The sequence below is a fragment of the Suillus bovinus genome, assembly GCF_016758785.1.
Source record: "Suillus bovinus strain UH-Sbo-P2 chromosome Unknown EDB93scaffold_4, whole genome shotgun sequence".
In the NCBI taxonomy this organism is placed as follows: Eukaryota; Fungi; Basidiomycota; class Agaricomycetes; order Boletales; family Suillaceae; genus Suillus; species Suillus bovinus.
The window spans coordinates 266,821-279,737 of record NW_024542060.1 but is presented as its reverse complement, the minus strand read 5'-3'; the positions used below and the strand labels follow the sequence as shown (position 1 = coordinate 279,737).

At 46.4% G+C, this 12,917-nt stretch overlaps 3 protein-coding genes across 3 annotated transcripts; 1 reads left to right on the top strand and 2 right to left on the bottom strand.

The window, feature by feature from the left end:
- Positions 1-148: 148 nt before the first annotated feature.
- On the bottom strand, positions 149-1,169 carry EDB93DRAFT_554587 (uncharacterized protein). Its single transcript, XM_041456703.1, has 3 exons — positions 1,095-1,169; positions 812-1,041; positions 149-739 (listed from the first exon to the last, which is right to left on the bottom strand). Coding segments are annotated over exons 1-3 (594 nt in total). The 5' UTR covers positions 1,097-1,169; the 3' UTR covers positions 149-377.
- A 1,811-nt stretch (positions 1,170-2,980) lies between these two features.
- EDB93DRAFT_1119113 (transmembrane amino acid transporter protein-domain-containing protein) lies at positions 2,981-5,415 on the bottom strand. Its single transcript, XM_041448445.1, has 13 exons — positions 5,226-5,415; positions 5,074-5,175; positions 4,883-5,010; positions 4,761-4,836; positions 4,599-4,706; positions 4,468-4,550; positions 4,135-4,416; positions 4,067-4,082; positions 4,010-4,019; positions 3,915-3,963; positions 3,707-3,867; positions 3,281-3,653; positions 2,981-3,223 (listed from the first exon to the last, which is right to left on the bottom strand). Exons 2-13 carry the CDS (start codon positions 5,159-5,161, stop codon positions 3,170-3,172), a joined length of 1,428 nt encoding a protein of 475 aa, XP_041312325.1. The 5' UTR covers positions 5,162-5,175; positions 5,226-5,415; the 3' UTR covers positions 2,981-3,169.
- Positions 5,416-11,832: 6,417 nt separating this feature from the next.
- Positions 11,833-12,762, top strand: EDB93DRAFT_1119069 (uncharacterized protein; the record flags this gene model as incomplete). Its single annotated transcript, XM_041448444.1, has 4 exons — positions 11,833-12,110; positions 12,174-12,372; positions 12,426-12,560; positions 12,611-12,762. Coding segments are annotated over exons 1-4 (478 nt in total), but the record flags the coding sequence as incomplete, so codon positions are not given.
- Between the last annotated feature and the right edge of the window lie 155 nt (positions 12,763-12,917).

The window sequence follows — 12,917 nt, the reverse complement described above, 5'->3', positions numbered from 1 at the left end:
TCGCGACCATCGCTGATTGTAAGCATGCCAGACGTCCACAATAACCAGTACCCTTTATGGGAGCAAGAACGTATCATTGCACGTGACAATGTGACAGATGGGTCTACAATCAAGACAATAGGTGTGGGGCCGGCAGCCCGTGAATAGAATCGCCCAAAGCTAAACAGAGTTCGCTGGACGAACCGCATAACACTAGGCGCCAGAATCTGTTGTCTTGCGGCGATAAGGAATGGATCCAGAATCACATACTCGTCTTCAAGATTGTCTCCGGGCACAAACAAGTATGGGCCGAGCACGTGAGCAGGCGTACAACAAAAGGAGGTAGTCGACTTGCGCCAATCTTCGTTTGGATCATGTGCTCTAAATCACGATTGCAGTCATGACGACCACTCGTGCTGCCATCGTTTAAGGCGAAGTCTCCCCAGAATAATACCATGCCTTCCTTCAGCCATCTTTACGACCTCGCCAATCGCGTTCGAACACTGCTCATCAAACAACCTCAGATTCCTATTTTTCCTCAGTATGTGATCGGGTCTGCTGCCAGGTGTTGGAAGAGAATAAGGCTGATACTGCGCAGACGTCCGAGGGAGTTGCGCTTTCCAAAAAGGCTTGTGGGAATAGTACAACTTTTCGATCCATGAAACATGGTTTTGTCGTAGCCATTTCAGATTGCGAGTGATTTTATGGGCGAGTCCTCGTGATACCGCCGCGGTAGCGAGTAACGAAAGCGTACGATCCACTGAGAATTTCGACACAGCATTCAGAACTCAACATAATTAGAAATGCGGCGCAAAGAATTAGATGAACCCACCTCGTTTGTGCCATGTATATAGCCACTGGACAATATTTGTCCGTTCGGACGAGCAAACGTCGTGGTGCTGAAGCCTGTGGATTTTAAGTGCAGCCTCGTCGAAGACAGGTCTCCACAGCCGACGAACTTGTGTTTTCGATGGAGAATGGTGCAGCACCACCGCGGAATTAGCTCGAAGAAAGAGCCGGTACAAGCTTCTGAATTCGGTTGGAAGACCAGCGTTGGTATGCCTGACAGTCACGGTTAGCATGTTACTCTGAGTCCTCTGAAAAACAGTACTTGCATGAAATGATGAAACTTAAATGCAGTGACAAGTTCAAGTTGGTCTTGGACAAGTCTCTAATAGACAACAGGCATCAAATTATGTAATATCAATGTTCAGTGAATCTTACACTGCGCACTTGTTTCATTCGTCAACACATAACGAGGCCAGCATACCTCTAGGATGGGACTGCCCACACTGGACCCATATTCTTACTTCGGGATCACACTGTCCTGCAAACTCTCAGTATTCGAAGTACGTGTTACGTTGCTTACCCACAATAAAGCTGGTAGCGAAACCAATCAGATCATTAGTACAACTCATTCGGCAACCCAGTGATGGAATCATTATTGCCTGCAGAGATTTTATGGTAGATTTTAGCGCAGTACATTTCTCGTGTCTGGAGGGTATGGTTTCCAAATGAATACCGTGTGTTACTCAATGATCGTAATCGCAAGTCTGCAGGTAATTCCTGCAAGCTAGCTAGGATGATCATGTCTGGCGCGCAGCAGGTGTCCCGGACATACCACACTTTTTTTGAGAATCATTTTTTGCAGAGTGCCAGACTACAACTATGATTTGGGCATCGTCACCAGTAATAAAATCACCCTACAAACGATCATTTCATTGGGCATTCCGAGTCTTTGGTGACTCCATCCGTGACACACTCTTGATATGCCGCCAGCTTACAGTCGCAATGAAGGAGCAGATTGGTTGCCGTGACGTGGAAGCTGAGAACGATTGCAGTTCAGCAGTGATCTCATGAATCTTTGCTTTGGCTACACAATACAGTGGATTCCCGGTAGTTGTGAGTTTGCATGTCCCGCATTTGATTTGCTTACCTGCCGAAGGACCTAGCTGACACCACTCATATACTTCAGTCAGATACTTGTGTACACCAATCACAATCAATCGCTCATCTTTCATCACATTTTACTGCCTTCAGATGAAACAATAGGTCGGTTCTGCGACCACTTACCAGATGCGGCAGCCAAACTATTTTCAGACTCCTCCCAGACATCGGATTCATACATAGATGAGTCGTCTTATAGCCGATGGATTTTCACCATTTCTATTTTTCAGGGCTGCAGATTGCCGACCTTGCGTTGACGGCAAGCGCCCGTGACAGCGGAAGTGACCAGTTGCGATCGCCCATTCACGCTTATTTCTTGACACGCCCGAACCACTGCATTAGCTCCGAGGGCGTTCACATGCGCGACAGTTAACGTTAACCCGCGGCGAGTCCAACTTGCACGCTTGCGACACATGTACAACTGCATAGCTGCAATTTGGTTCCTGCCCCTGGCCTTCAGATCTGACTATGCTCCACGGAGATGAACATACAGTCATTTATCACGTCCTTGTCTTTCATAGTTTGCTGGCGACAAAGAGCATCAAGTCCAATCCCGTCCCGCAGGGCACTCGATCGATGATTCGTCGGTAAACAAGCTATCGACGTCAAGCGGGGCAAGTAAGATGGGTCATAGAATTGCAGTGAGGTCGAAGCTGAACCGACGTTTTTCCGATATCCTAACCGTGGCCAAGTTACCAACCAAGATTTCTCGCACTCGTGCCAATCATGATGTCCACAATTACAATACAACTATTATCACTATATATACACTAATCTGAGATAGTTCCTCTAACCTGTCTCGGTGAGGCAAATTGGACCCGCGCAAAGTTGCAGGGAGTGATAATATCGGTCACTGGCCCACTTCGACAGGACAATACCACCGGAGAAGGCGTGTATGATGATTAGAATATGGATGATTCAAGTTTGCGACAGGTACTCATCAGTGCGCCGCAGTTCTGCAAAGTCGAATGTTCTCCCTTCTAAAACTTCTTCCGCATCCCAGTCTGAGGCAAACGTGAAGCCACCTATCATTACGCAGCTACATATATGATGTGTCAGACCAAGTTCGGCAACAGCTTATTTGGGGCGCATTGAGCATGTAACATGGACTATTAAAGATCTTGGTCACATTTCTGACTAGATTCTCAAGCCCACAACTATAATTCGACTGTCCCTGGAAAAGCTCTAATGTTAAATTTGAAGGACTCGACACGGACTACAAATTATGCCACAATGAAATCCCCTAGCAAATGAAAGGTTTCCCAACTTGGCCATTAGCGTATGCTTCGACGATGAGCTATCGTTGACCACTGAAAGTGAGACGAGTGTCAGATGTGAAGACACGAACACTAACCTTGATCGACACATAAGTCCCAGCGACACAAATAAAAGCGCCGGCAATGATTGTCAGCACTGCAAGTGTAGTTCCGACTGGTCGTCGTTTGAGCCCCTCCACACCACCCTTGAGATGATATGCGTCATGCAACCAAAAGAATCCAGCCAAACCGTACGTGTACCACGCGGCAAAGAGGGCCGCTGCGATGCCGATTAGGTAGGAAAATATCGGAACTGCGATGGCGAGAATTGCAGCGATAGCTACGCCTGAAAAACACAGCAGAGTCCAAACCGTCCATCCGAGTAAAGTATGCGAATGGACGTGCTCTGAATGACGAAATATGCGAACAAACACCAGCTTTGTAGCTGTGTGAACGTACAGCCCGGAAGAGCTTCCCGAGAAACAATGAGTGGGGACTAGGCCAAACAATAAGGCATGACTGACAACAGGAAATTTGGAAGAGCAATGCCAAATGCTGCCTTTGCCCATGCCGGAGAAAGAGAAAAGAGGACCGGGGACTGGACCGTGTTTCCAATATAGACATACATGACTACGCTGAAAACAGCGTAAAATACTGTAGCGAAGCCCTGTAGGCACCATGCTGCCTGAAACTGGCCTTCAGTCATAACATCAAGTACAGGAGCTTTCTGACCTTCATCGCGTCCTCAGGTCTACGCATCTCAGATATTAGAATAAAAAACCTGTAAGAGGTCAGTTTCAACAGAAACGCCATGCCCAAAGTCATACATGAAGTGTCCTAGTAAAGTATTTAGGGATGTCGACTAACATCACAAAATTCCGTACCTGAATATGCAAAAACCTGATGAGCAGATAAGCAACATTGTCACTCAAAGATATAAGAAAGTACTCACAGGATTTGTAACAGCCAAGAAAGCTTCGAAAAAGTTACTGGAGGCAGTTATTGTCAGAGACCGTCCGGGAACTGGGTCCACCCCTGCTCCAATCATTGCAATGAAACCAGCTACGGTAATGACTGCTGCACTAAGAAGACCCATCCATGCCAAGCGATCCAGCGTCCGTGGTAGTGAAATCAAGAGAGCGATAGCGCCAGTGATAATGACCAGATACATGCTGCACATGCCCTGATTCGAAAGCGTTGACAGTGCCTGCTGGCTGGAAAGTAGTCCAGAGCCCTGTTTCACATGATTCAGTTGCAACATATTCGAGTTGATTCAATGACGCACAGAACCGGACAAAGCGAAAGCAACAGTTCCAAAGGCAAGTACCTCCCGAGCCACGGGTCCGAACATGATGTATCCAGCATCACCTAGTGCATCTCAGGTGCTTGAAAACCACTGACGACAGAATTAATTACCCATAGTATGCACGTTAGGATGATTTAGCTTGAAGTCGATGAGCAACTTGGCAGTGTACAGGCCAAAAATACCGAGAAAAACGATTAGAATGACCGCAGGAACAATGCCTGAAGATTTGTAAAAACGCTGTCCCTCATGGATTCACAGGACAGTGAGCTCACCAACGACTGCTAGTGAGCTTGGGAGAGACAGGATACCATTGCTGACGATTTCGGCTATCATGAGGAGGCTGACAGCCTACGTCGATCAAGATTTTACTGCGTGCAATCTCGCATAGACGCACCTGCCAGCTGAGGGTCTTGTACTGAATCTGATGAGCGCCATCTTCAGCGAAAACATCTCTAGAACCTCCTGAATCTTGCTTCTCGGCGGTCATCGACGTACTTTCGTCGACATAGGGTTGCCCATGGGCTTCATACGTCGAGTGGGACGCCATTCAATGGGGTGATAAGGTCAGACTACAAGAGCACTCACATCCTATAAATAATGTGGAACCAACAAGATAAGGAAAAAAAGCGAAACCCGCGCCCCCATTTGCCCCAGCGTAGACAGAACCACCCATCACTACCTGTTGAACTGTTCGCGATATCAGTATGCCCGAGAACGCCATGAATTCGCCAACTCACTCACGGCATCGTCAAGCAACCTCCATCTCCTTCATCCTCACCTGCGAAAAGCCAGCCAACCACTCACGCGCTACATCAACAAGACTGTCGGGAGTATTCAAACCAACACGATATTTCGGACAGTTGACAGTTACAGGCTTCCTGGCAGCAGTTTAAGTGCACATGTACATGACCGAAAAGGAAATCTAGATAACCCAACCTAGTGTAGGTTGTCCTGTAAATTTGGAGACTCTGAGGCCAAATTACTAATAATTTGCACTGCGATCCACGAGCTCAAATTAGCGTAAATTTGTAACTTAATTGTAAGTGAGCTAACGAATTTAACGAACAAAACTATCGTTTTGCTGTTCGTCGTTCCCTTTTCATCACAACGCGTGCTCCCGTTTGACCTTGCTTCAGCTATATAAAATGACACGATGACAACGAAATGACTCCATTACGCACAGAAGAGAGAGATTCATAAACAAGCATTCGAGGCCAACGATAGATCATCGAACAGATTCAAGTTGCGCAGTACGTTCCATCTTCGTACAACCTTCCAATATTGATCATTAACAGCTATGGTCACTTGTTTCGCAGTCTCACAAACTCGAGCTTAGGGGACCACGAGCAAGACTAAGTACGGTTGATCATTTCAGATAATTTCAAACACTACATTGCTCCAGCAGCACGAAACTTTATCCAAAAAAAAATTGTACTGATCAGCTCCGAACTAGATCATCGACCAACCATGATACCAACTTGAAAGCGAAGGAAGAAACTTGACTCAATTTCGCGACGTGCCCCTCGGGCTGCCGACTCAATTACTTGGAGGTGGCATGCAGACACGGTTGTAGTTGTAATCCTGAGTCGCGGAGGTGAGTTGTGTGGTTGAATAACATCATGTTCATACTCACAACGGCACAATGCTTGCTGCAACATTCCTCACTACGAGCGCAAAGTTGTTTTAAGTCCTTACATTCATCGACAGACTTAGACACTGTCAAAGATACTGTCGAAGCAACAACAACGGCGAGGAGGGCGAAACGCATTTTCTTTGCGAGTTTATGTACAATAGTCTGAGGGGAATTTTGAATGATATATCTGAGGATGAGGAAACACTGTAGGACAACGATCAGCTCTTGTATCCAGCACACACTTATGGGCACGATTATTATCTTTTTGGCAGAATGGTTATTGTGATTACAGTCTTTTCAGAACGTGCGCTCGAGTCAATGGTCTCTCATCCCAATTTCTCACTCATTGCTTCATCATTTGAACCTGCAGTGACCTGCCGGCGCAGGGACGTTGAGAAGTTCATGCTTCAAATATGTACTCGGTCAATATCGCACGTCGATTTCTCTAATTCACTCGTTACTCCCTTATATCGAGCACCTGCAATTCGCATGTGCCATTAGGAGGCCGGTCGCCCTGAGAGAAATCAATTCTCATTCTTGGCATGCGCTTAGTGTTATGAGCAGAAGTCCGTCATTTTGCCAGCCGGTTCTGCCACATTGGTTCTGGTTCTGCCCGGCAGATGGCAGAACTCTTTAGGCAGAATGCGGCAGAACGTAAAACTACAGTGGATCACAGCGAATGATGCTCTATCTCGGTCAACTCAGAGAAACTGCAATGGAGTAGAACAATTTCAGTTGCACAGCCTGTACTGAGATAACTATCGATCATAGGCAATCATTTACGATTTCACGATGCACTTCCGGACGGCCTGTTTCATCCTTCATAGTTGACAATTTCAATCGCGGTGAGAAGGTCCCGTCTATTCCCCATGCCGCTGCCGACATCGAATACCTCTTCTTAGATATGGGTAGCACTCAGTCTCCGACGTGCCGCAATCTCTCGGTAGACACGGTTGAGACACTGACAAAGATTCGATCAAATCTTCGTCTCCATAATCACCAGAAGTCCGTAGCTCATGGAAAGCCAATTTATCGACGTCACGCGCACATGCGTTGAGGTAGCTGCCGATCTAGAAGCTAATTTTGTGTGGGCACTACTTCCACCTTGGACACAGAACATCGATGATGACTCGATGTTGCAAGTCTTGGATCCATATTGCTTGATGAGATCGAGGCAGCATTTGTCCTACTGGCTCGGAACACGGGAAAGCAGCCATAGAACGAGATAGTAGATTTCGGATGTGAGTGAGACAAAGCTTGTTCGTTAATTCTGATATGCTGAATTATAAAAGAAACTTGACGCTTTGAGTCTGAGTCCGGCGAGACACTGAACTAATAAGTAGAACATATACTACTCTTTTCCAGCAACTTCGGAGACTAGCCGAATGCGCGGAAAACTTCCATGACTTCAAGTTTCTTTGCTTTTATGCTCCTGGGAGAAAGAATATACCAATGCTCGGGGGCTTAGTAGGCATCGTGCAATGTGCTGATTCTATTACAGATTAAAAGTCTACTAGTATGCCAGTGAAAAAAGACAAGCAAAGGCGAAACAAGTAGCCAAAACTCCAACTCGTTCGAGTCTGCTGCGGGAGTCAGTACGGAAATCTGCAACAGTGGCAGGCTCAGCCAGATCATCAGTGAGACGCGCTCGTCTTCCTCACTTGTTCCTCAGCCGTTCCTTGTACCCCGTCCATCACTTGGTGCTCCTGAGCTCCTACGCTACCATTTGATGCCAAGTACTGCGCAGGCAGCAATATTCATTCTGTTCGTCGTCCCCTTTTCATCACAACGTGTGCTCCTGTATGATCCTGTGCTTCAGCTATATACCAGAAAATGACATGTCTGTCATGAATCACGATCGACAACTTGAACGAAGTGACCCCATCACACACAGAAGAGAGATAGATTCATGAGCTAGTCTTCGAGGGCAACATTAGATGAACAGGTTCAAGCTGCGCAGTGCATTCAATCCTCCCAACATCGGTCATAAACAGCAATGGTCGCTTGTCTCACAAACTCGAACTTAGTGGACCGGGAGCAAGACTATGTACGGTTGATTATTGTAGATAAGTTCAAACAGCTACATTGCTCCAGCAGCACGAAACTTTATCCAAAAACAATCGTACTGATTAGCTCCGAACTAGGTATTGCACCATAATCGATCAACTATGATACCAAAGCGAAGGAAGAAAAATGACTCACTGTCACGACGTGTCCCTCGGGCTGCCGACTCAACTCTTGGGTGCCGTGCAGACACGATCCCAATTGCTATTCTGAGTCGCGGAGGTGAGTCGTGTGGTTGAATCCTGGTTGCACAACAACCTGTTCATACTCACCCAGGCACAATTCAAACTACAACAGTCGCCATTACCAGCGCAAGGTGCATCAAGGACCACACATTCAGTAGATCCACTGACAGACAGATACTGCCAAAGCAACAACAATAGCGAGGAGGGTGAAACGCATTTTCTGAGGGTGATGTCGAATGATATCTCTGCCAGTGAGGATGGGGAACACTGTAGGACGACGATCAGCTCTTATATCCTGCACACACTTATGGGCACGATTCTTATCTTTCTGGCAGAATTGTTATTGCTGTGAGATAGCTGAAATTTCGGCAGAACTTGCAGGAGCGTACTCATTTGAATACAATCATTGGATCATAACCTGCCTGCAGGCTCATCAACAATTCTCCTTTTTGTAACTACAGAACGTTCGCTCGAATCTCCGGGCTCTCATTTCAATCCAGTGACCCTGCGAGATATTTTCTGGAAATTGATTCTCTTGGCATGCGCTTAGTGTTGTGGGTAGAAGTCCGCCATTCTGCTAGCTGGTCCTGTCAAACTGGTTCTGGTTCGAATGATGTTCTATCTCGATCAACTCAGGGAAACTGCAATAGAGTAGAAACAATCAGTTGTACAGCCTGTACTGTTTACTACCGATCATAGACACGATTGTACGATGCTTGCCGCTGCATTTACCGGACGCCCTGTCTCATCCTTCATATACATAGTTGACAATTTCAATCGTGGTGTGACCACCATTATTCCCCATGCGGGCCATGCCACCGTCGACATTGAACGCCCCTTCTTATGTGCCCTCTAGTCACTAATTGAGCTGTGACATCATATTTCGACGCAAGATCCTTTCATTGTACATTAAAGCTCAGGGCATCAACCTATATGGCGTGTAAAATTTAGCGAACAGCCACTGTAGCACTCATGTTAGAGATGACAAAGAATTAGACGAACAAACATCGTATGCTGAAGTCCGTGTTTAAATGCAGCCTGATCAGAGACAAGTCTCCACAGCCGACGAACTTGTGTTTTCGACGGAGATGCAGTACCACCATGGCATTAGCTCGAAGAAAAAGCCAGTACACGCTTCTGAATTTGGTTGGGCGGCGTTGGGGTCTATTATCAGCCTTGCAGAATTGGATGAGAGAATTACTTGGATCAAACTTACATGCGGGATGATCTTCCAAAGGGACAATAAGATAGATGTGCGGATCCTTTTTCGATAGGCTAGGGTAGTGGATATTCCGATGTAGTCCTGCTGTCGATTTAGGTCCGAGGATGACCGCATCTGTCTATAAACCAAGTCTGGCCCATCAGAATCCCACAGGCGGCAGGCAGGCTATTTGCTGTCCTCCTAGCTTGTGTACTCGATCATATGTCGACTGCTGCGCAAGAGGTGGCTAGCACATAGTAAAGATGGTCGAGTAATTGTCAAGACTCGGACCACTTGAAGGTCTTTTTGACCATATTTATGGGAATTTGACTGTGCTGCTTTACATGGGGCCAAATACTTTGAACATGTTAATTGAGTGTTAGTACGTGACTAGTAACTATGTACCTTCGAATTCTGCAAGGACACGATTTGGAGTTGATGGCGAATGCTTGAAGCCTCCAAGTGTAAGAACTTGCAAGGAAGCTCCATTATTATTCAAAACGTGTGCTGTGACGCCGCCAATATAAACCGACAGGAACTATCGGCTGAATGGTTAGCGCTTTCAAAAGTCAATGTTAACGTTTGGCTATACTTGCGAAGGATACCGAAAGGCAGACGACCATGGAGGGCGACTTTGAGCAGGATGCACTGCCGAATGCGTTGCCTCGCCTCGCCTCCTACCTGGATAGTATACTTTGTAGAAAATCGAAACTAAAGAGCAAGTCTCAGCGTTGGTGAAAGAACCGCTAACATTCATAATACCTAAAGAACAAGTCTAGAGACGAAACAGTGTAAGTGAGAGAGAGACGGCGTGCAAAGTAAACGTGAACTGTACCTCAGCGTTGGTGAAAGAACCGCTGAGGGACAAACAACGTGATACAGATAGATTATAAGCTATACTATAGAGTCCGTGCTGACAAACGAGTGAAAGGAACACAGTGTCGATGTTGAACGAGATGATTTAGGACATGATTTATTGCTGGTGCCGAGAATTACCGTAACTAAGCCAAGTAAAACTGAACCATACACGTGATCGCTCAGCATAGTAAGGTGGTTTCCTCGTACCCCATTCCTGTTATGAATCACGATCGACAACGAAGTGACTCCATCACACACAGAAGAGAGAGATAGCCTTTGAGGCCAACATTAGATGAATAGGTTCAAGCGGTGCAGTACATTCCATCCTCTCAATATTGATGATTAGCAGCAATAGTCGCTTGTTTCGACGGTCTCACAAACTTGAGCTTAGTGGACCAGGAGCAAGACTATGTACGGTTGATTATTGCAGATAAGTTCAAACAGCTACATTGCTCCAGCAGCGCGAAACTTTATCCAAAAACAACTGTACTGATTAGCTCCGAACTAGGTATTGCACCATCATTGATCAACCATGATACCAAAGCGAAGGAAGAAAAATGACTCACTGTCACGACGTGTCCCTCGGGCTGCCGACTCAATTCTTGGGTGCCAGGCAGACACGATCCCAATTGCTATTCTGAGTCGCGGAGGTGAGTTGTGTGGTTGAATCCTGGTTGAATAACGACCTGTTCATACTCACCCAGTTACAATTCAAACTACAACAGTCGCCATCACCAGCGCAAGGTGCACCAAGGATCGCACATCCCTCGTCAGACATAGACATAGATCCACTGACAGACATAGATGCTGTCAAAGCAATAACAACAGCGAGGAGGGTGAAACACATTTTCTGTACGAGGTTATGTGCAATTTTCTGAGGGGGATGTCGAATGATATCTCTGAGGATGGGGAACACTGTAGGACGACGATCAGCTCTTATATCCAGCACACACTTATGGGCACGATTCTTATCATGATCTTTCTGGCAGAATTGTTATTGCTGTGATATAGCAAAAATTTCGGCAGAACTTGCAGGAGCGTACTCATTTGAATACGATCATTGGATCATAACCTGCCTGCAGGCCCATCAACGATTCTCCTTTTTGTAACTACAGAACGTTCGCTCGAATCACCAGGCTTTCATCTCAATCTCTCACACAAGTTGCTTTGTCATTTGAAGCTGCAGCAATGACCCTGCCAGCGCAGGGACAACGTTGACAAGTCGATGCTTCCGATATGTACTCGGTCAATACTATCGTCAATTGGGCCAGAGTTGCAAAATCTGGCCCAATGATAGTATCTTACGTCGATTTCTCTCCCTCGTGGCTCCCTTATGTGTAGTAAATAGTTAATGTATACTTGCGAAGGATACCGGCACTACTATCGAAAGGCAGACGACGATTCACACAGTCCTCGTACCTCACCGTTTTCTCTCACACCACAACCACTTGCGATGAGTGAATACCATAGGCCCGATCCTCCTCCAGAAGCCCACCTCACTGCCGTGAATAATTTTGAGACGACATATCTTCAACCCTTGCAGATTATCGACGCTCAGGCTGTCCTTGAGAAGATTACGGATGTATGGGTCATTCTCGTTCATGGGAAGTGAACCAATCAATTTGTACAGGTACAGCCATACACAAAAATGGCGCTGGATGTCCTGTCTACTGCATCCAAAGTACGTTTCATTTGGCTTCTCGCAGAGTTTTGTCTCCCGCTCAGAAGTCATAATTCCATGTAGACTATCATCGCTAAAGCAGAACGGCGCGACCGATCAGTCCATCGTCTTCTCGAGAAATTGGTTGAAGTTTACCGCTTCATGACCCAAGATGATACTCTTCGCAAAATTGAATCAATGCGCGATGTCGTCGGAAAGATCGTCCGGGAGACTCTCGAGTGTGCCTGTTTCATCAGGGACTACTCTCACATGAAGATTTTTTGTGAGTCGCCAAGCTATCTCACTTCGTACATGAATCTTACACTATTATCATAGGGAAGAGATGTGGAAAAACTGTACTCTCAGAAAGCGATATCATCATTAAGAAGTACAACGACACGTTGGATGGACTCATGCAACAATTCCAGGACCAAGTTGACCGAGATGTCGCCGTCTGCGTCCAACGTACGGGTAAGAATTCTGACACTCTTCTGTCTTTACACTCCTTCACACCGTTTCAGGTGATACCCTGGATCTCGGGGATATAGCTTATGCAAAGGGCGTAGGACCAAATATCATGAAACAGTGCCTACCAGGGACGCGCACAGAAATTCTCTCCCAGATTACGGATTGGAATCAACGGCAGTGGAGATGCTGCTCAGCATGTGCTGTGGCTATCTGGCCATGCAGGCACAGGCAAATCAACCATCGCTCACACAATTGCCAAGTGGTTCGACGACATGGGAGTGCTCGGTTCATGTTTCTGCTTCGACAGGGCTAAAGAAGCCGAGAAACAGCACGAAAAAATCTTTTCCACCATCCCTCGTG